The sequence below is a fragment of the Notolepis coatsorum genome (assembly GCF_963971535.1).
Source record: "Notolepis coatsorum genome assembly, chromosome: 1".
Lineage (NCBI taxonomy): Eukaryota > Metazoa > Chordata > Actinopteri > Aulopiformes > Paralepididae > Notolepis > Notolepis coatsorum.
Window position 1 is genome coordinate 298,129,703 of NC_140165.1, and position 22,703 is coordinate 298,152,405.

Sequence of the window (22,703 nt, forward strand, 5' to 3'; positions counted from 1 at the left end):
AACAGCTGCATACAGTGCGACCATTTCACTCACATTTGCCCATTCATTTTTGGACACATCACACACCATTGGTGTGTGTACTGTACGTGTTCTGTCATAGCTCCACCTACAGGCCTAATGGAGAACACCAGAATGTGAATGGAGGGTGAATGTGAGGTATATTGTGTAAATAAGTTTTGATTGATCGCAAGACTACACTGTAAAAAAAAATATAATAAGTTACCAGAACTTAAAAATATTGAGTTCAGTTACTGTGCATTAAGGTTTTCAGTTTTCAATCCATAATAAGTTAACAGAAAAATAAGTACACAACCACATTATTTCAACCTAATAAAACTATGTTTATTGTCATTGTTTTAAGAACACAAGTTGACTTGGTAATACTCACATTTTGAGTAAAAAAATTGCTTTCATGTGCAATGTTCAATGAAATAGAAAAATAAATAATACAATTTGTTGATTAATCCCACTGGTCACAATGGTGACCGTAATAATGTTTTTGTTATAAGGCTCTGCAAATGTTACTGAATGATGTAGCAATGTATTTCCAGCTAAATTGAAATAATAAACAAATAAAGGGTCTCAATTAAATATGTGGTAGTAAAAAGAACCTGTGGGAGGATTTCAACAAGATAAATGCGACAACAGTGCAAAATATTTCACTATAATATTTCAAAGCAAAAAAAAAAAAAAAATTATAATTATAATTTTTTTAATTTTTAATTTTTTTTAATGCTGCCCTCTGTGCCTATGCAAATGCCCCCGCACGCGTGCCTAGGGTTGCCTACCCCTGTTCTAGAACGTTTGTGTTGATGTCATAATAGAACCTTCTAGAACATAGAATCTTCTAGAACGTTTGTGTTGATGTCATAATAGAACATTCTAGATGACATATCGATTATAGCTGAATCACTGATAGTTTTCCTGTAAAGAAAAAGTGTTTAAAGGGCCAATTCACCTAATAAGGTATTTGCATTCCCTGATAAACTAATATAGAGTTACCGATGATAACCTCAGAGACGTCTGAACGAACCCCAATGTGTTGATCCAATCGACCTAGGCCTTGATATCGACCTAACCCTCCTGCAAGGAGAGGTTACTGACCTAACCTAAAAGGGATACTTCAAAGCATAACTTGTACTTTACGTATGTATGTATTATTACTGTTTATCTAGCGCGCTTATAATTAAAACACCGGTTATTGTTATAACTCTGCCTCTGGTCTACTATTCTTTTAATTGTGCATATTACTCCTCGTCTCATTCGAACCTAGAACTGTGCCCGTGGCAAACAGCTGTTACTGTTATTAACACAAGTGCTACATAAATTTGGCGAGCCAGCCAGGAGGAGTATATCACAGTTAACTGGATTATTAGCCTTTAAGTCAGAAGCTTAAATAGCGTGTAGCGATGGACGTAGTTCAAACTAGCAGCGTGAGACTCCCTAATTCAATCATAGTCCGCGGTATAGCCGATATTACCACTGACACTGAACTGAATGGATATCTGATGGAACGCGGCACCATTCGGAGGACGTTCTATGTAGCCCCTGTCGGCTTAGAGCCAGAAGCACGGGTTATTATAGAATACGAAGGCCCGCAAGCAGTTTCCAATTTCCGACTAACCACGCCCCAAGCGAGTTACCTCATTAGAGATTTAGCCAGCGTTTATGACCCTGTAGCCAGTGACACGGTTACACAGACTTTTCTCACAGACCTAGCGGTGATAGCGATAGAGTTTCAAGTTTCTTTAATAGTTGTCATACAGAAGTACAGAATACCTTTATACAAAATGCTTCTTACTGTTACGCTCCAGAGACTGTGCAAGACAAGATAAGATAAGTATGAAATAAAATAACATAGTATAGTATGTAAATTAGAAGTAAAAAAATTAGGTAAAAAAATTAGGTCACAGTGTTCAGTATAGACATATGTACAATGTTCGATGCAGAATAGACGTAACTGAGTTACCATATAATATACAATACACAATACTATGCAGTGTACTAATATACAATACTATATAGTGCAAGGCAGAAATGGGATGAGGTGCAATTTAGGTACAATTTACAGTAGGTGTACGAGTTGTAGTGCAAATCCTTTATCAATAAATATAAAGTGTGTTTGTGTGATCTAAAGTGTGGAGAGTGGGTGCTGCAGTGTGTTGTTTGTTTAAGTGAGTGTGTGCGTGTGGGTGTGTGTGCTGTGTGCATTTGATGGTTGTTGCATATTGTTTATTGTTCGTTTAGCAGCCTGATGGCCTGGGGATAGAAGCTTCTTCTGAGTCTTTCTGTGCTCGCCTTAAGACTCCGGTATCGCTTGCCTGACCGCAGCAGTTCAAAGAGGCAGTTGTTCGGGTGGCTCGAGTCCTTAAGGAAGCCCTTGTGGAAGTCCTCACGAGAGAACTCGCCACCATCAGCGCCGCCCTCAACCGCCGCCCTCAGCCCGACCTCCAAACCGACGAAGGGACCGGGGGGGACGCATTCAGAATGGACGCCCCACAGGGTCCGGGGCCTGCAACACAAGCAAGCCCCTCACCCGGGACAAGCCGAGCGGAGCCAGTACCCGAGCTCCGCTAGCCTCAAGCACCAGTGCGCCCGCAAGATAATGCACAACCTGTTCTGACACAAGCTGATGTCAACCCACCTGGGATGCAAAGGATAATTGTGGAGCACCTAATGAGAAACGAAGACGCAGCCATGCTCAGTCAAGCATCCCTGAGACTCAGACCCTTCTCTGGGCGAAGCCCTCAGCCCGACAGAGAAGTAGACTATACGAGACATGGCGTAACAATGCGGTTCTTCTCCTCAACTCCTCATTCATTCTTTTATTTGCATTTAAATTTGTTGGACATTATGGTGTTCTTGTTTTATTCTTGACTTATTGTTATGTTTCTTCTTGACTTGTTTAAAGAAGACGTGTCCGGCCCATGGGGACATTAACGTGTGTTGTCGGGCCTTACAAATACATTTGATTTGATTTGATTTGATAAGGTATTTGTAGATAATGAACTAATCATGAACAAACCATTTATATACATTCATAAATCATTATTAAACATTTATAACTATATTTGTATAACATTTACAAATGAGTTATACATTATCTATAACTCATTATCAACATTGTTTGTACTTGATTTGTTCATCATTAAATAATGTTGTTTAATGTGTAGTAACACATTTGTAGATGCTTTGAAAAATGGATATGAAAAAAACGACTATACTGTACCTCCATTTATTTGTTCATGTTGAACAAATTATTTGTTAAGACATTCATAAAACATCTATAAATCATTTGCAGATGCTATTGTGTGCCCTAATCTAAAGTGAAGCCTATTCATCATTAACAAATGTCTAATAGTTTGTTTATTTGTGGATTTGTATGAATACACACAAAGCAATTACCGGACTTGTCTTTTCATGTTTAACAAATTACTTGTTAAGACATTCATAAAACATCTATAAATCATTTGCAGATGCTATTACGTGCCCTAATCTAAAGTGAAGATTATTCATCATTATTACATGCCGTTTTAACATTCGCCGAAATGCTTGATTGTGATTGGTCAATAGCGCTCGTATTACTCGATTACGGACCTCTGCAGAGCAATAATGACCGTTGTTCGCAGCTGTAGCAATCAAGCCCACTGACACACACTGCATCAGTGCAGCCAATCAGACACACCTGCCGGCTGCCGGCGAAGCTGCCGGCAATGACAGCGCGGAGCGACAGAACAGAACTGCGTCTGCATTTGATCTCATCTTGTCGATGGTGTAAAATGAATTAGGTATATTGTTAGTAAGTTAGCCATGTAATAAGCGGGATAATGTATAGCCTATACTCGGTCATTGTCGCAAAATAATTGACCTTCACTGACGTTTAGAACACCTCTGCGAGGCGCCTCGGTATTCTAAACTCTGTGTCGGTCAATTATTTTGCGACAATGACCTCGTAGCTATACATTATCCCTTACTTAACAAATGTCTAATACAGTTCATTATTTGTTGACTTTTTCATCGCCTGTTACAAATGTTGTAGACAGCTTTCGGATACACCCTTCTTTGTGACATCAAACAGTGACAGAATTAGGACTATAGATAAATGCAATTTTATTAACATATAAAATACATGTGCACACATAACATAGTGTACCGTGGGGGGCACTAGGACCCAGGAGTACCCTGGCCAGGTATTGCCAGAGGTATTGCCAGAGCTAATGTATATCGTGCTTCCATTCAAACAGATGGCAACAAACATGAAGTCAAGTCTCACTCGCGTGAGACCTCCTCTACATGCTCTGGCAATACCTGGCCAGGGTACTCCTGGGTCCTAGTGCCCCCAAAGTTACACTATATGTTATGTGTGCAATGTATTTTATGTTAATAAAATTGCATTTATCTATAGTCCTAATTATTTCACTGTTTGATGTTACAAAGAAGGGTGTATCCGAAAGCTGTCTACAACATTTGTAACAGATGATGAAAAAGTTAACAAATAATTAACTGTATTAGACATTTGTTAATGCTGAATAGGCTTTACTTTAGATTAGGGCACACAATAGCATCTGCAAATGATTTATAGATGTTTTATAAATGTCTTAACAAATCATTTGTTGAACATGAACATAGTCGTTTTTTCATATCCATTTTTCAAAGCATCTACAAATGTGTTACTACACATTAAACAACATTATTTAATGATGAACAAATCAAGTACAAACAATGTTGATAATGAATTATAAATAATGTAGAACTAATTTGTAAATGTTATACAAATATAGTTATAAACGATTTAATAATAATTTACGAATGTATATAAATGGTTTGTTCATGATTAGTTCATTATCTACAAATACCTTATAAATGTCTTATAACTGAGTGTTATTATAAAGTGTTACCATCATTGTTTTTAGGAGTTTCCTTTGTGGCTTATTTATTTTTCTACAATACCTCTTTAATGAGTGTCGTCCTGTTTTTACTTATTTTCTTAAATACTCACTTTGAGGCTTCCACCTGTAAAGGTTGTTTTTTGTTGTTTATTTTTTCCCTTCTCCTTAATGTCTGCGTAAGCAATTTAGTGGTTATTCATACACGGATAACTTAGAGATTCCCTATTATCTGCTCGTGACCCACACACACACGCAGCCCTTACACCAGCAAGCAGTGCATTGCAGTAGTCAAGGCGAGACATGACTGTTGCATTCCCCGGACCCCAATATGAGAACCACTGCTCTACATTGCTGACATGCCACTCAACTCAACTCAATAGTAACTATTAGTGCTGTCAGGCGATTACATTTTTTTATCTAATTAATTACAGGATTCGCAATTAATTAATCTAATTAATCGCATTTTAATCGCATAATCATTTTATGCCTGATATTCTATATTCTATAATCATATTTCAAATTGCATGTGTCCGGATGGCAGAATTCAGTACTGTATCTACAAAACCTTCTGTTTAATCATCTTCCATCTATTAATTTGCTTAGATTTTTCAGGTCTGGTCAATTTGAGCATAGTGTTATTCACAGTCAAAGATAAAAAAAAATATATTTATATTCTCATTTGGTTCATTACAATTTACTCAAGCCTAGTAACAGACACAGTATTTCTGACACTGGGAATACATTCCCTGAGATCCATAGAATCAGATACCAAGAACATGCAAATGGACCATATAAAAAAAAGTCTGTAAATGTGTATTCTACGTTCTTATGGAATGAATGAGATAAAAAAATATGTTATTTAAAAAAAATATATATATTAATTATTAATTTTGAGTTAATTTTCATAACGCGATAATTTGCTCTGTAATTAATTAATCTAATTAACGCGATAAACTGACAGCCCTAGTAACTATGGCTAACTAAAGAAGCGAGACAAAGCTTACCGATAACGAGGGCGGTTGATTCCTGGTTGGAGGTGGATACAATGGCACGGAAATGTGGAAAATAATTCACCTGGAAAATAAAGCAGAGGTATATATTTTAAAGGGATAGTTTTGATTTGTTGACATTAAGTTGTATGGAATACTTACTAGTGGTGTAGTTAACACAATGCCATAATCCACATCTTTACATGCAGGCAAAAGCTTCAGTCACCAAAAACTAAAATCCATGGTCCTCAAGCATTTCCATACTTGATTCATGTTGTACATGAATCAAGTATGGAAATACTTGAGGACTGTGGATTTGATTCAATACAACTTAATGTCCAAAAATCTGAACTATCCCTTTAATAAAGAAGGATATATTATACAATTATACGTACAAACAAACTTGTTTTTTTTCTTCTTTTTTTGTAGTCTAATTCATTACCATGGTAAAAGTCATGTTTCACCATATAATTTGTACATTTAAATAATACCATTGTATAATCCCATTTAAAGCATGATACCAGTGGTAATATCATGGTATTGTGACTAATTGAAATGATGGGAATGCCATGATACCTGGTACATGATACATAAGGTTATGCTCACTGTAAGCATAACCACTACAAATGTTCTTCACTGAGAAAGCATTATGAGATGTATAGGTTACTTGTAAAATATTAAATGTCACCTTTGTCACCCAGTCTCGATGGACCTTCCAACGTATATAATTCACATTTGGAGAAAGAAGTGCATTTTCTAGTCCAATGTTGGGCACATTTTCAATCTTTGGTAATTTATTCCATATTCTATAAAGAGATGAAAATGCATTATGAATTATGATGCATGCAACTTTTCACATTTCATCGAGCAAGACACGTTTTCATTTCTTTGTTTGCCATGGAAAACAGTGCAATTAAAAATGCAATTTTCCTTACATACTGTATCTTGTGAGCGGCCAAGCTAATTGAAAAATGAATAGCTGAAATGTCAACGCATGTATCACGTAACCAGAGAATTACCTCAGTGTTTCCCCAACAGAGGTAATTAATATGATATTCACACAGCCCTGGATCACAGAGAGAAAGAAATTATGTTTCAGATTATTAACCAGGCCAGTAGGACACAATTCATTTCTCTTGTCTGATTATTGGATCTGTGGTGTCAACAAGAGAGACAATCTACCTGGGCATCTCCATACAGAATAGAGCATTCATCAGGGCCAGTGTAGCTATGGAACCAGCATCAGATCTGTTAGTACATTCAGAGACATTTGGAAGATGATGGTAACAGAGAGTGCGATGCTCACCAGTAGTCCAATCTCAGAGGCACTGTCTCCAAGCTGCTAATCTGGCAGTACGGCTCCAGAGACGAGAGCTGATAAAGCTGAATCTCTCTGTCCCTGTGGAACGAGAGGCCGGGGCACAGGTGAGAATACGCCTGCTGTGAGAGCTGTAGCTTATGGGTCAACATCCACATGTACACACTCACTTTAAACAAACAGTCACCTTACCACTCACTTTACTCACTTTAGACACTTTAACACACTTTATATTTATCTATTATTAAAGAGATTAGCACTACATTCATACCTCATTTGCACCCTACCCTAAGTTTTGTAGGCCTACCTCATCTAATTTCTGCATTGTACCTCACTGTTACTAATTTTACTCTATTGTATATTGTATATATGTATATTGACTGAACATTCCTTTACTTTCTTTTTACTTACTTCTTAATGACCTTTTTTTTACTGTACTGTATGTAGCACACTCTCAGGGGCTCATACAGAAACAAGCCTTTCATCATAAAGTATTCTGTATTTTGTTGTGACAAATAATAAACAAACTTGAAACTTGAAACTAAGGAATATATTGTGTCAATAAATAATCTAGTCTGTACTTTGTCAAGATATCACAGTGGAGCTTTTTTTCCATACCCTGTTCCGATGATCAGCTTATTGTACTGTGTCATGGGAATGAAATCAGTTGCCCACTTCGGCTTATTATTTACAGGTCTTTCGTGCTGCAAAGGAATTCAACAACAGATCCAGATGAGTCATTGAATAGATCAACTCCTACCAATCCGAGTCAATGCGATGTTCAGTCAAACATTAGCAAAACACATTAATACTGCCAGGGCTCGTATTCACGAAGCTCTCCAGAGTAAGAGTGCTGATCTGTGGGGTTAGTGATGAGAACCACTTGTCTTAAGGACCTTATTCAATCAAACAGGCTGAATACTCCCACATTAGACACACACTAACTAATGTATTCCAATTAAACTCGATAGAAATGATGGCAGTATAAAGGGTGGTAAAATGGTACGTACAAACAAGCGTTTGGTCTTCTTAAGCTTGAGTCCAGGGCTCCAGGAGTTGACGGCCCCGTCTTCCCGGACTGTCAGAACGGTGCCGTCGGGAGTGGAGTGGACCCTCAGAATGGGATCTCCGTGACTCAGGGCTTTGATCTTGGCAGGCAGGACGAAGGCCACCTGCTTGCTGCGTACTACACACTCCTCCTTCTCGCTGTACTCCAGCTGCATGTACGTGCATAACTCGTCCTACATTTTATATTACATGGGGGAACATCCAGGTGTGACATCCAGCGTTATGTTAGAGCAACCTCACCTCATGTTGGTTATTTATGGAAGCAGTGTTATATAGTCATATACAGTCCCTGTATAGTGTGCTCCAGAGTTATTGGCGCCCTTGGAAGAGATCCGCCAAAAGGGGCTGTAAAAAGCGAAATAAAACTATAGATGCGTGTAGCGAAGAATGGAGCAGGAGATTGCCAGAGTTTTATCTACAGTGTTTTAGATACAATACAAAGTAGTACAAAGTTGCCATACGAAGGAATGATCCGTTTCAAAGGGTGAGATGAATGAATGAATGAATGAATGAATGAACGAATGAATGAATGAATGAATGAATGAATGAATGAATGAATGAATGAATGAATGAATGAATGAATGAATGAATGAATTAATGAATGAATGAATGAATGAATGAATGAATGAAAACTTAATTTAACCGATTGCAGAATGGGTACAATACAGTACGGCTCAATACACACAATTGTTAAGGGGATGCAGACCAGAGAAAGATGTTTGTCTTGTTTACAGCAGGGTCCCCCATTTTCAATTCATAGATGCTGCAGAGAGTTCTACCTATGTGTGTGTGGTACAGATTAGAACCTACATGACGTGCTGGAGCCACTGAAGTTCAACTTAGACGTCGCAGACAGGTTCCAGAAGATGTTTCAGAACATGAAAAGATAGTGTAATAATTGATACATAATTTAGGGAAAGATTTAAAAAGTGTTTCGCTTTTTTCTTATCGACCTTGGTAGGATGAGTTCACTGAAAAGTATGTTTTCATAGCCTAATACAGATTGTGTATCTTTATACCCAGGGGACACACTGTGATTGTTTCTGGGGATGCCGTCCCCTCCTGTGCCCCAGGACAGTTCGGTCGGTATTTGTGAGTACGCACTACTCTCTCCTAAAGCTAGAAATCAGAGAGAGATAACCCTCCAGTCGGTTATGTAACTAGGACAGTTCAGCCAGTATTTGTGAGTATATACACCCCTCTCTCCTAAAGCTAGAAACGAGAGAGCCCTTCAATCAGGCATGTCAAATCTGGGGCTGCTCCCGGCCTAGACAATGAATGGGGCTCTGATTTATGAGGCCATACAATGTTCGTATGAGCTCTTGCACCCAAATGAGGTTTATATTCTACCATTGCTAAAAGGTCTGAACCAGAATGAAAACTTAATTTGGGTGTAAGAGCTCACGCAAACATTTTATAGCCTCATAAAGTCAGAGCCCAGAGTCATTGTCTATGGAGCAGACCTAGAGTTTACATCCCAGTTACATCCCTGCTTGGAGGGCTCTCTCATTTCTAGCTTTAGGGGAGAGTGGTGTGCTCACAAATACTGGCTGAACTGTCCTGGGGCCAGTGTTGTAGTCGAGTCACTAAATCTCGAGTGCGAATTGAGTCTCGAGTCCCCAGTGTTCGAGTCCGAGTCCAAATCTGAGTCATCATGGTTGAGTCCACTCCACTCTGGCAGTCAAAAATCTGACATACAAATAAAAAAAGGTCTATGTTAAACATAAATGACACAGCGGTCACCATTTCAAAGGGAGTTTATTTACTTTGTGACACAATAGCCAAACAAATGCACTAGCCATCAACATCTTATGCCAAATGATTAGGGCCTATTACAAAAATAAATACAAATACATAACTGTATTTATCAATTAACAAGTCCAAGGACTCATCTGCACCTTCCGAGTCCGAATTCAGTCAATGTTCGAGTCCAAGTCCACTCGAGTACAACAACACTGCAGTGCCTGGGGCACAGGACAAAAAAAATAAATTATATTTCTGAACAGCCTCTCTTTTCTTTCTGTGGTGTTTTTTCACAATATGTCTGCAGGGATTATCGAATCACGGCCAAATGATCAGTTCTGAAAACGTACTCACAGCCTTTCAACACCATCGTTTTTATAAATAAGCTTGTGACTCCAAACTGAATCATCATGAAACACCCCTCACCGCCGTAACCCTTGATAGTTATTACTTGTTTCCTTGTATATTCTCGGGTGTTGGGAAACCGTTGCCATTCTCCCTTTCATTAAACAACAGGGATCTCTTTGGCTTTTAGTAAGAGAGCAAGTTTAATTTAATCTCACCCACACAATCCTCCCCTGGCCAGAATAGTCGATCTTCATGAATAACTCTTGAATTTGTGCATTGTTCTGTGAAATTCAAAAGAACAAAGGAATAAAGACAAAAGAAGAAAAAAAAACACCACCACTGAGTCACCCAGTCATTAGAGAGAGAGAGAGAGAGAGAGAGAGAGAGAGAGAGAGAGAGAGAGAGAGAGAGAGAGAGAGAGAGAGAGAGAGAGAGAGAGAGAGAGAGAGAGAGAGAGAGAGAGAGAGAGAGAGAGAGAGAGAGAGAGAGAGAGAGAGAGAGAGAGAGAGAGTTCTTACCGAGCTGGGTAAGCCCAAGCACTTCTTCACTATCTGTCCAAAATTCTTCTCATCAAGGGATCTCAAGCCGCCAATTTCAAATTCCTACACATGTAAAGAGGAACCCTGTTAATACAGTGCTGCATATGTAAATGGTAAATGGCTGCATTTATATAGCGCTTTTATCCAAAGCGCTTTACAATTTGTTCCTCACATTTGACCCATTCACTCACACATTCACACACTGACTGCAGAGGCAACCATGCAAGGTGCCAACCTGCTCATGAGGAGCAATTAGGGGTTAAGTGTCTTGCTCAAGGACACGTCAACACGCTGCACGGGAGGAGCGGGAATCGAACTGGGAACCTCTGGATTACCAGACGACTGCGCTACCTCCCGAGCCACTGGAGGTACACTGAACATCCAAGAGATTCAGGGTGACCATTCACTTTAAACACTTGAATTCATTCACTCTAACATTCATTATAGACAACATCCACATGCACACACGCACTCATTCACTTTAAACACTGAGAATTGCACACTGTACATTGCATTGATATTTCATTACACCGTATTTGATCTATTTATTCTTACACATTTGCACTCACTTCAACTACCTAATCTTTGCATTTTGTACATTTTAGTTTTGTATATTTTGTATTATTGTTTGGTCTTTTACTGTATGAAGCACAATATCAGGAGGATCACACAGAACCAAGCATTTCACTATAATGTACATATACATGTACCTTATATGTGACAAATATAAATAAAAACTTGGGGGGGGGGGGGGGGCTTGAAAAACAGTGGCAGATGCATTGTGAGTTGTAACGATACTGTACCTCAAATGCCACTTTAATCTTCAAAAGGTCCTCAAGAGAAACTCTCTGATCAATCTTGTTGCAATGGAAGAAATCAGTATTATTATAAACCGCGGGATAGTGAACCAAATTACATTCAGCAGAGCAATTCAAAATGATTAGAACGCCTTTGGGAACATTAGGATTAACAAGCTTGAGCAGAGCAATAATGAGAGTTAGAAAGATTAACCAGCAAAATTTGCGCCTTCAATATTTTGCACCCCATGCATGACTCCACTTACCAGCCAGTTAATTAATTCTGAGTGCTAAAAATAAAAGGCAAGGTTAGAGAGAAAGAGAGAGAGAGAGAGATAAAGAGTAGACTCAAACAACTCTCACCATTATATCATTGACAACAACACACATCTTTAGTAATTACGTAAACCCCTGTAAGGCCCAAATTAAATTGACATTATCAACTTCAGAGGCCAGAATGTGGGACCTATAAACACATTTACCATTAGCATTGTGAGGCTGAACAACAGGACCCATTGACTATGTAAATGTGTTAAAAATGTTTAATTAAAATTAAATACTATTTTTTTTAAATATTATTCAAAAGCTAAAAGTGATGGTGTAATTTTGCAACCGAGGGTCTTACAGGGGGTGGCCCTGAGTATCATTGGCTATCTGTAATAGCCATTATGACTTCAAGAACCCCAAAGGAAAGCATCAAAGAGGAAGGAGGTACAAGGGCAAGTGATGCCATGTTGTCTGTGTCTGTGTTAGCCTAATGTCCTCTCCTTACAAATTTGACACGGTTTCCTAGCAACAGGCTCTTCAACCACGGAGACGCTTTGATCCATCATTAATAAATAAGAGGGATAAACAAGGAGGATGCGAGAAAGTCATGGCTTCGCCTTCTGTATCCAATGGATCGTGGGGGAAATTGCTCAGTGAGTCATTGCTTGGTCTAGTATGATGAATAATACTGTGAGTGTTTATATAAACACAGACTGCTTTTCCAAATCGCTCCTTGGACCGCATCCCTTTGAGCACCGGAGGTGGGTCTTCCTCATCTCTCACGGCAACATTCAAATTACGAGGGTGACTGACGGCGGGAAATTACTTCCACAAACTTCAAGCCAGTATTTATGTACTCCCCCATGTCACATCTCTCGCTCTGTTCCATCATTCCTGTCCGAATGAAAGCCGTAATTTGAATCTATAGGAATCCTTTTAAAGTAGATGACAGCAATTTGTGTCTGTTTTAGCTTGGCAGATGGACCGATCCAAGGGCCTGCCAGATCATGAGTAATTGATCTTTAACTTGATTTAAAATGTTTTGGCATTACCCTGTGCTTTAGTTGTTTACCCTGTGCTTTAGTTGTTTGGCCACAGCAGGGAAGAGTGGTGGAACTTCAGAGTTGGAACAAGGCAAAGGCTATAGCCGGCACTTTACTGACATCTTGAGGCAAGACAGGCACATAGTGTTTTTACTTAGGAGGCTCATTAAAGGGCAATAATTCCATGATGACTTTCTTGTACACCCCACCATGAGCCTAAAACCAGAACATGAGTTGATATTGTAACCAAGAGATTTGAACTTGTGATCTTGTGCTCCGTCAACCAGTTGAGCTAATTTAATTTCTTTTTTTTTGCGAAATAAATATTATTATTTAGCAAATTGTCTCTTGGATTTTGTGTCACTGCACCCTCACCTACCCTGTCTGTGGCCTTGTGTTGCGTCTCCCTACTGGGGTGCGTAACAACAACCAATCTAGATATTTCAAGATTCTATGCCTTATAGCCATGCATTCTCAGAGAGATGCACTACATTTTGAGATGACAATCGATTCCGATACAATAAAGCAAGTCTTTATCACAAACAAATCCAAAGATATTTAATGTTTTACAAAACATGTCTACTGTTGCGCCCGGCTTTAGAGGGTTAAAAGCCTAATAGTATTTTTTATTTAGTTAATAAATGTCTTGTTGTAAAATTCCTTATATACCTAATGTAGCGCATCTTCTTGAAGCAGATTCAGCTTTTTTTGCTCTGATTTGACTTCAGTTTAATTGCATTGTTACTGTTCACATGTGTGGTGCCGTCACAGTCATATATAAGTAAAGATAAAGTTTGAATGACTTACTGAACTGATGTTTTAATTTCACACCACACATGTGGTGTGGCTTGTTTGTTATTTCAGCACCAGGCGCTGTCCACCGACTTTTTTCATGTTGAGCAAGCACTACATTGCACCTCGCTGCCTACCTGTTATTCACTCTCAACATGGATAAAACAACGTATAATAAGCATTCTTTAGGTGGTGGTAGTTTCTCTATTTGGACATTATAGCTAACATATAGCCTAGCCTAGTTGGTCTGATATAAAAAAAAAAAAAAGAAAAAAAGGCCAGATATTATTGCTGGCGGGCCAATTTCGGCCTGCGGGCCGCCTATTGCCGACCTGTGAGCTAAAGGGTCCGACCCCTTAGCAGGTACTGGTTGACTGTGACTGATGTTTCTATAGTTTACAATATCTATACTTTGGTTGACAATTTCCCATCTGGATGACTTAACCTGACATGACAGGCGCCCCCAAAATTGGCCATTGTAGTTTTCGTTTTTGAGGACTGCATACTTCTTTTGCAAATGAAAATACTATACTTTGTACTAATACCACATGCATGAGCCTGGTCTCTTTTGAAAGAGGGCATTCTGAAGTTTCTGATAAGGACGACTCACCTTTAGTGCTAATGAAATAGAGTAACATTGGTCTGAACTTGAGTTGTAGAAAAACTTGTTACTCAAGTTTTTCTGTAGTAGTTAGTATTCCAGAAGTAGTATTTCCCCAGAATGGCTGGAGGCACATGTCCAGATTTTATAAAGATCCATTGAGAAATGAGTGATAAGGAGTGATTTTGGTAAACTGTGTATAAAAGAAAAGCTCAGTTTTCTCATAGACTTCAATTCATTCGGCGGTTTTTCTCTTCCTGTTTTCGCTTGTGACTTTTCACCTAGATCCCTGATTCGTACATCAGGTGGGGTATCATTGGAAAGCCACACTCATTGGCTACAACCCCGTCCTCAAATATCGGCATGTAACACGAGAACCGCTGAACGTATTTTGTCACCTGAAAGGGCTATCAACAGGCAACAAATGGGGCTTTAATTCGATATATATATTGTATTACAGAATATGCACACCCGAGTGTTATGTACCATGAGCTTGATCACTCCTGTGTCACTGGGCATGCAGGTGAGGGCTGCTAATTAGCTAATTACTGCTGATTGGATACCTGCTTAAAACCAGTCTCTGAGACACACATGCACTCTGTCTGTGGCTAGAGGGAGAGTTGTCACGTTCTCCCATTCTTTGTTCTTTAGTTTGTATCAGTATTTCATTGTTAGAGTAGTCTTTTTGGGTTAAACACAGGTTTTGGTGTCGGTTTGCACATAGGTTGCGTGCCTTTGAGCCAGGGTCGTAACAGTTGGGCGCTCGTCCGGGAGTGAATTTGGAAACAAATACCCCTAGAATTTGTTTGGTGTTTTTTCGTTTTGTTTTGCATGGTGTGTCGTGGTGCTATAGTGTGGGTGGTGTTCGTTACGTGTTGTGTAACGTGGGGGCTTGAGCCGATCATCAAACAGGTGAGTATGCCCTTATTTGTTTGTAATTTGATGTGACTACTTAATGCTGTTAAAATATATAGTTTAGTGCACACCACATGTAGGTAGGGACATTGTTTTCTGGTTGTTTGTTAGCTTCCTGTGCACCACATACTCCTGGGGCAGTCAGAGAAATGATTAGCACCATCTACTTGTCTTGTACCATACCATATACTTGACGGGTGGATGGTCAATATGATCTTTGGCTGGTAGCAGGTGTGGTTGAAGAGGGTTAGGTCTACAGGGCATTAGCTTAAGGGTAGGTAGGATAGGGGGCCAGAAAACACAGGTAGTGTGGTAGGGCCTGATTTAGTGTTTTTTTAGGGTAGACATGTGGTGGGCCGTTTTGACTGCAGTTTAGATGTAGAAGCGTAAGTAGTCGTATCAGGTTATAAGGGGCACCTGTTTGAATTTGTTTGTTGTATTTATTTTGTTTGTTTTGAGTGTTTGGATAGCCTACCTGTTAGCACCTGACCTCCTGCGTGTATGACACATCTATTTATTTCAGGGTGGTTGTTTTTTTTATTTATTTTTTTGCAAACTAGAAAGGTGCGCTCAGTAGAGCACACATTTCCACCGCGTCTCCTTATGGTTATTGGTATTGGCATTAGCGTTCTTTATGGTTCTTCAGTGGTTCTTCAGTGGTTCTGTAGTGTTTCTTCAGTGGCTCTTTAGTGGTTCTTCAGTGGTTCTTCGTGGTTCTTCAGTGGTTTTTTGGTGGTTCTTCAGTGGTTCTTTAGTGGCTCTTTAGTGGTTCTTCAGTGGTTCTCGGGTAAATTGTGTGTATGCTAGGGTGTTTTTGGTGACTCTAAAGTGAGCAGGTTGTGGCGCTGGTGCAGTAAAAATGGCTTCCATAAAGGATTTTGTTGATCACCCTTCTGATGAGTTGTTGGAAAGGTTTTCCAAGGAACAGCTTCTGGAGCTTGCTGTGCACTACAAGGTAGAGCTTACTGCCAGTGAGAAACGTTTGAAACCCACTGCCTTGAGTGCTTTGAGGGTTTTGCTCGTTAGGGAGCAGGTGCTTGCGGCGAGGGTGGAGGAGCCTACTTTGTCTGACGCATCTCCGCTACTATCTGGTGCGGAGGGTGAGTGGAGGCTTAGAGAGTTGGAGTTTAAGGAAAGACAGCTGCTACAAGAGCGTGAGGAGAGGAGAGAGGAGCGTGAGCTTAAGGAGAGGAGAGAGGAGCGTGAGCATGAGCGTGAGCTTAAGGAGAGAGAGAGGAGAGAGGAGCGTGAGCTTAAGGAGCGTGAGCTTCAAGAGAGGAAAGAGGAGCGTGAGCTTAAGGAGAAACACATGTTGCTGGAGCACGAGCGTGCGCAGAAGGAGCTTGAATTTAAGCATGCTGCCTTGCAGGCGGGGGCTCTGCATTCAGAGTCGCGTTCTGGTTTTGATGTCGGCAGGAATATTAGGATGGTGCCTCCTTTTGTTGAGAAGGATGTGGAAAGGTATTTTCCCCTTTTTGAACGGGTGGCAACCACGTTGAAGTGGCCTGATACGGCCTGGACACTGCTGCTGCAGTGTGTTCTTGTTGGTAGGGCGCAAGAAGCCTATACTGCTCTGTCCCTTGAACAAAGTGCTGACTATGAGCTTGTTAAAGCTTCCATATTGAGGGCTTATGAGTTAGTCCCCGAGGCCTATCGTCAGCGTTTTAGAGGTTATCGCAGGTCGGAGGGACAGTCGTATGTTGAATTTGGAAGAGAGAAGGAGAACCTGTTTGACAGGTGGTGCACCTCTCAGAAAGCAGAGTCAAGAGAGCAGCTTAGACAGTTGATTCTCCTAGAGGAATTTAAAAGATGTGTTCCTGATACCGTTTCCACTCATCTAAACGAGCGTAGGGTATCGAAGATATCTATCTAGGTCGTCCTCGGACGAGCCCTCCATCGGTGCTTCCAGTCATCCCGATCCTCCATGCATCTGGCTAGCTCGCCGGTGCTTTCTGTTCCCACATCTCTCCTGAGTACGTCCACGTAGGTTAACGTGGGACGTCCTCGTGATCGATGCCCGTGTGTTGGTTCCCACAGTACAAGTTTGCTGGTTGGCATCTCATGGTGTCTCTGGCAGTGACCTGCCAGCCTCATTCTCCTGACTGCCACTTTATCGCTCACCTTTAGCACCCCCCCATACAAGTTTGCATTAGTGACATGCTCGTCCCTGTTGATGTTGAGCACCACACGCATCATTCTGGTGTAGCACCCATCCAAGGACTTCTGCAGGGTGGGCTTCAAAGTCCAGCATTCACTGCCATACAAAAGGACAGACTCAACTGTTGCATGAAAGAAGTTGAGCTTGATTTGACGGGGGAGGTTGGATTTCCACACACTGGTCATGCCGTTCAGAGCCCTGCTGTCTTCGCTGATGAGTTTGTGTTGACACACAAGTCCGTTTTTGTGGAGGACTACCGTGTTGAGTCCAGGGATAGGTGTCCTGTTCAGGGGGGCCGTTTCCCAAAATCTGTGTCTGCTGGTCAGTTAACTTCACCTCCTAGGCGGGGTGGTTCTGCTAGTGCATTCCCAGAAGGGATTATATGTTTCTACTGTAAAGAGCCTGGTCATATTGTTGCTGGGTGCCCGGTGCTTGAACAGAAAAATGTCAGAACGGTGGCTCTGGTAGAAACCATATGCAGAACACCTATGCCAACGTTAGAGGGTGATGGGGAAAGTATCAAACGTGTGGACAAAGAGCTTGAGGGTTCCTCAAGATTTATGATGGATGGATTTGTTTCCCTGACTAATGCACTAGAGTCCAAACAGGCTATAGCAATTTGGAGAGATACCGGAGCTTTTCAGTCCCTCATTCTGGAGGGGATTTTGCCGTTTTCAGAAAAGTCTTCTTTGCATTCCGGTGTCGTTGTTCGTGGTTTTGGAGGTGGATTTGTGGATGCACCTTTGCATGAGGTCACACTCAATTCTCCCTTAGTATCAGGCAATGTTGTTGTGGGGGTATGTTCTCACATTCCCATAAGAGGGGTGTCCTTCATTCTAGGAAATGATTTGGCTGGTGACAAAGTGTTGGCTACTCCAGTTGTAACTCCCATTCCTGTGGTTTCTGAGGTCCCTAATGAGCTGGCACAGAAACATCCAGGAGTGTTCCCTGTGTGTGCTGTGACACGGGCAATGTCAAAGGACAAAAGTGATGTTGTTGATACTTCGACTTGTGACATTACACTTAGTGACACATTCTTTGTTGAATTGAAAAGTGTACCTGTTGAGAATTTTGGAAAGCACACTGTGGATGTACCTCTGCATAATGATTCTCTTGATTGTGCCTTTGTGTCAGGCCCGGTGGTGAAACCAGAGTTGACATGCGTGCCGGATAGGCATGTGGCAGGAGATGATCTGGCAGCGCAGTGTCTCAAGGTCTTCCCAGCCTGTACGGTGGCTGAGGACACGAACGAATTGGAGGATGAGTGTGGGAAGGATGCTATGAGAGATGCTGTTGATTCATGTGACACCGTGCTAGTTGAAGAGGCTACAAGGCCTGACTTAGGCTGCCAGCCTTCCCACAGTAGCTCTATTGTCCCTGATGTTTCACTTGTGGGCAGGGATGGTCCCAGTATGTCAGTTGATGATTCTGACATTGATTCACGTGTTCACACTGACTCTCTGCCATGCACTAGGTGTGATAGTCAACCTAGTTACCTGTGTCCTGTGGAGCAGGAGCCGCCTTCGCGACCTGGTCTGATGAGTGGCAGCCATTTTTATCAGGACAAATGTGATGTGATGTGTGACGCCATTTCAGATGGTGTTCCATACGCTTTTGTGACTGATGTATTGCCATGTTCCAGGGACGGTGGGGCTGTACCTGAGGCGGTACATCCTACTCTGGATGTTCACGGTTGGCAGTATCCTGAACTGCCAGTGCCAGGTGGGATGGATATGGGCGCTGTGGTGGTATCAGAGATCTATGGTTTTTGTTTTTCTGTGTTCTGTCCTGTTGAGCGCAGTCAGCTTAGCTCTCAAATTGATTTTGATTTGCAGTCTATTTTTGACATGTCGGTATCGGTGGAGGGGCCTGTTGAAATGGAGCTCATATATGATAAGGTCTTGGTTTGTCGATGGGGTCCTAAGTCTTACGCCGCAGGGGAGGAGGCGCCTGCCCCACTCCACCCATATACCGCAGTGGCGGAAACTTTTGTGAGGTCTAGCTTGCCCGAGAGTCGGGACAGGGTTGTTTTTTGTTTTACACAGCATTGGCGAATGTTCCACAGTGGGGAGCATGCGACACGATTGGTGGTCGTGTTCGACAGGGGCCGGCCCGTTATCGATGTTGTGGTAGTGGCCCTGACAACTAATGGGTCACAATATTTTTTGTTTATGGGTTTGATGTGTGATGGTTGCCTCTTGGGCAACCATTTTGGTGGGGGAGGTGTTATGTACCATGAGCTTGATCACTCCTGTGTCACTGGGCATGCAGGTGAGGGCTGCTAATTAGCTAATTACTGCTGATTGGATACCTGCTGGCAGGTTAAAACCAGTCTCTGAGACACACATGCACTCTGTCTGTGGCTAGAGGGAGAGTTGTCACGTTTTCCCATTCTTTGTTCTTTAGTTTGTATCAGTATTTCATTGTTAGAGTAGTCTTTTTGGGTTAAACACGGGTTTTGGTGTCGGTTTGCACATAGGTTGCGTGCCTTTGAGCCAGGGTCATAACACCGAGCCACTAGAGTGCCGGTGGGCAAATTGTCCTCAAGAGGGCCCACATACGGGCCCCTGCTTGCTAAGAGGTAAGGTGCAATAGATAAAAATTTTATGTAGAGTATCATAAGAACATTTATAAATAATACATCCACAGAGCTTTTAGAAAAGTGTGCAATAAAAGTATTGCTTTTATTATTATTGATTAATTAATTGATTAATTATGGCCGGTCCAAAATGAGTGTTGTTGTTTACATGCAGGCACATATCCCTTCCCTACTTCCCATTCCCCCATGTGGAATGCACCTGATTGAATAAATGACATGCTGGTGCTCTAGTGTGACATCTAGTGGCTCAATGTTATTTATAGCGCCTTTAAAACAAAACAACAATGAACAAACAAAGAAACGACACTGCTATACCTTGAGCTTGTAGAGGCTGTGAGTTGGGTCGGTGATGGAGTGTAGACTAAGTTGTGCCTTGACTCCAAATGTAACAGAATGTCTTCGTCTGTCGTGTTTCAGCAGTTCTCGTTCCAACCAATCCGGTGGCTGTTTTAGATCCTCGGAGTTGTCCGCCAGCCTCGGCGCCGGTAGTTCATGGGCCACCCTCTCACCCTGAGACTCTGGCAGAGGGATTTTGACTCTCCTCTCTCCCCCACTACGCGGTTCAGAAAGGATGCTGTTGGGAGATTTAACCTTTTTCAGATATTTCAATACGTGTGCACATGTGATTGTCTAAATTGGTCTCAAATTACATTACTAGTGTTAAATTATGTTAGGTTATGTGAAGACCACACATTTAGGCCTAGACTGCATATGGATTTCTTCAGAAATGTCAAACATTCTTGTTACAAAGGATCAGATTAAACCGAATATATATATTTATTTATTGATATATATTGCATAGTATTTGTATATCGTTTGATATCCCCTGTATATTCCTTGTACATATACACGGAATATCCCTTTAGCCCAGACCATAATAGTTCATTCTCCTATTGGACAGCGGTCCACCGGCGCCAGGGACCGGCCTCCGGAGCCAGGTTCAAAGTCACCGTCAAGATATGTCTGGACATGCCCGGCCTTGCCCAGGGATACGCGACAGAAATGAGATTGGAACTAGTTTGTTCACCGTGCGTATAAATACGGCGCAGGTGAATATAGAAGCCCCTTACCCTTGCCTTCCTAGCCTTAGTATGTTACCAATAAGTTGAAGCCTCACCCACGATACAACGTGCGGTGAAGTATGGCCTGTTTGGCCCCAGAATAGAGCATTGAGACCGCGTGCGAATTAATAACTGAATTGTCAGAGTTTGGCGCTATACCGTCGAGTGCGACATATTTCTATTAAGTCATTAATAGTCTATTTGTGTATAGTGTATCGTGCGGTTAAAGTTCTACAGTGACCAGCATCTCCAACGCTTCCTCGTATTAGCTAGAGTTCTTATCCAGGCTGGGCTGACCACATGGCGCTTTCACCCGAGGAGACCTAGACGAGAACCGTATGGACATGTACACTGGATTAATCTACCCGACGACTACATAGCCCTTTGCGGCTGGAATATATTTGCTTTGGTCCTGTGATTTATGGAGCGGATAATCGCCGACGCCTGCACGTGTTGGATTTACCCCGCGAGGAGTCAAGTCGAGTCGGCGCCTCAGAGAGCCTGAGGCCGACTAGCTTTCTTCACTGTGGAGCTACAGTCTACAGTCTACAGAGAACAGCTGTATTCGTCTGTGGATCAAGAGGCTACTGCACCGGCTTCTGTACCTGAAGTCTCCTTAGTCATCGTTGACCAGACGTTCTACTACCGACAGATCTTCTACCCCTGCTGGCTTACAACCAGGGGGAACCCCTTCCAGTATCTCCCGCTATATTACTAGTGTACCATAGATATAATTCCCTAAGATTCAGGTTGTATAATTACCTCCTGCGTAACCAGAGAATGGACATTCATTATTGATTTGCCTACGCATATTCCTTTGCCTTATAAGTGCATTCAAAGAATAATGTAAAGTATCCTATGTACCTTTTGCTCCATTAAATACTTGATTATACCTTTGTTTGGAACCGATTTCATTGTGGGAAGTGTTCATCATATTCATATATCGTGTACTGTATGGCCAGTAATTAAAGTACATAAAGCGGTAGTGGTTTAATGATACCATACTTATCAATACAGTCAGGGAATTGTACCCCTCAGTTACAATTCTAAAGATGACAAACTTTCTCTGCAATTGTTCATTTCAAGTCCCTTGCTGATATAGGACACACTGAGCAGAGGTTATTACTGTACATGTTTGCTATTTCATTTCTCACATGCAAATATCTGGCTTCATTGACAGGAGTGAATGTGGAGTGACATAACTGTGAGGTTAAAAACCTCTTGATACCGCTGAGCCAATGGTACAACAAACCACATGTTCCTGTGATTCATTATTTCTTTACTCAAGAAGGAGGGGAGGGTAGAGAATCCTGCTTCAAAGGTATCTATAAAAAGCAATTGGAAGCATGATGATCTGAGTCCCAGTTAGACCTGCAGACACAGAACTGAGGGCAGCGCAGAAGTACCTTGACAACTGCACACTCCCGAACAACTAGAATCCCTCCTGTGTTAGAGCCATGAGGCGGGTAAGGTAGAACCTTCACCTAGCCTACATCATCTCTACATCCCGCGCCGAGATTCACATTCACATTATTTTATTGTCACAGTTTTTTTTTAAATGCACATACATTCAGTA

General features: G+C 41.4%; 1 protein-coding gene across 1 annotated transcript in view; it reads right to left on the bottom strand.

Moving 5' to 3' along the window:
- Positions 1-22,703, bottom strand: part of wdr95 (WD40 repeat domain 95) — a gene marked incomplete at both ends in the record, with an annotated part of 53,154 nt that overhangs the window by 21,863 nt on the left and 8,588 nt on the right. Inside the window, 10 exons of the mRNA XM_084310552.1 lie at positions 5,894-5,963; positions 6,567-6,684; positions 6,898-6,944; positions 7,061-7,106; positions 7,185-7,277; positions 7,815-7,900; positions 8,207-8,437; positions 10,571-10,636; positions 10,874-10,957; positions 20,382-20,619. Coding sequence (XP_084166678.1) covers positions 5,894-5,963; positions 6,567-6,684; positions 6,898-6,944; positions 7,061-7,106; positions 7,185-7,277; positions 7,815-7,900; positions 8,207-8,437; positions 10,571-10,636; positions 10,874-10,957; positions 20,382-20,619 — 1,079 coding nt within the window. The remainder of the gene's footprint in view (positions 1-5,893; positions 5,964-6,566; positions 6,685-6,897; positions 6,945-7,060; positions 7,107-7,184; positions 7,278-7,814; positions 7,901-8,206; positions 8,438-10,570; positions 10,637-10,873; positions 10,958-20,381; positions 20,620-22,703) is intronic.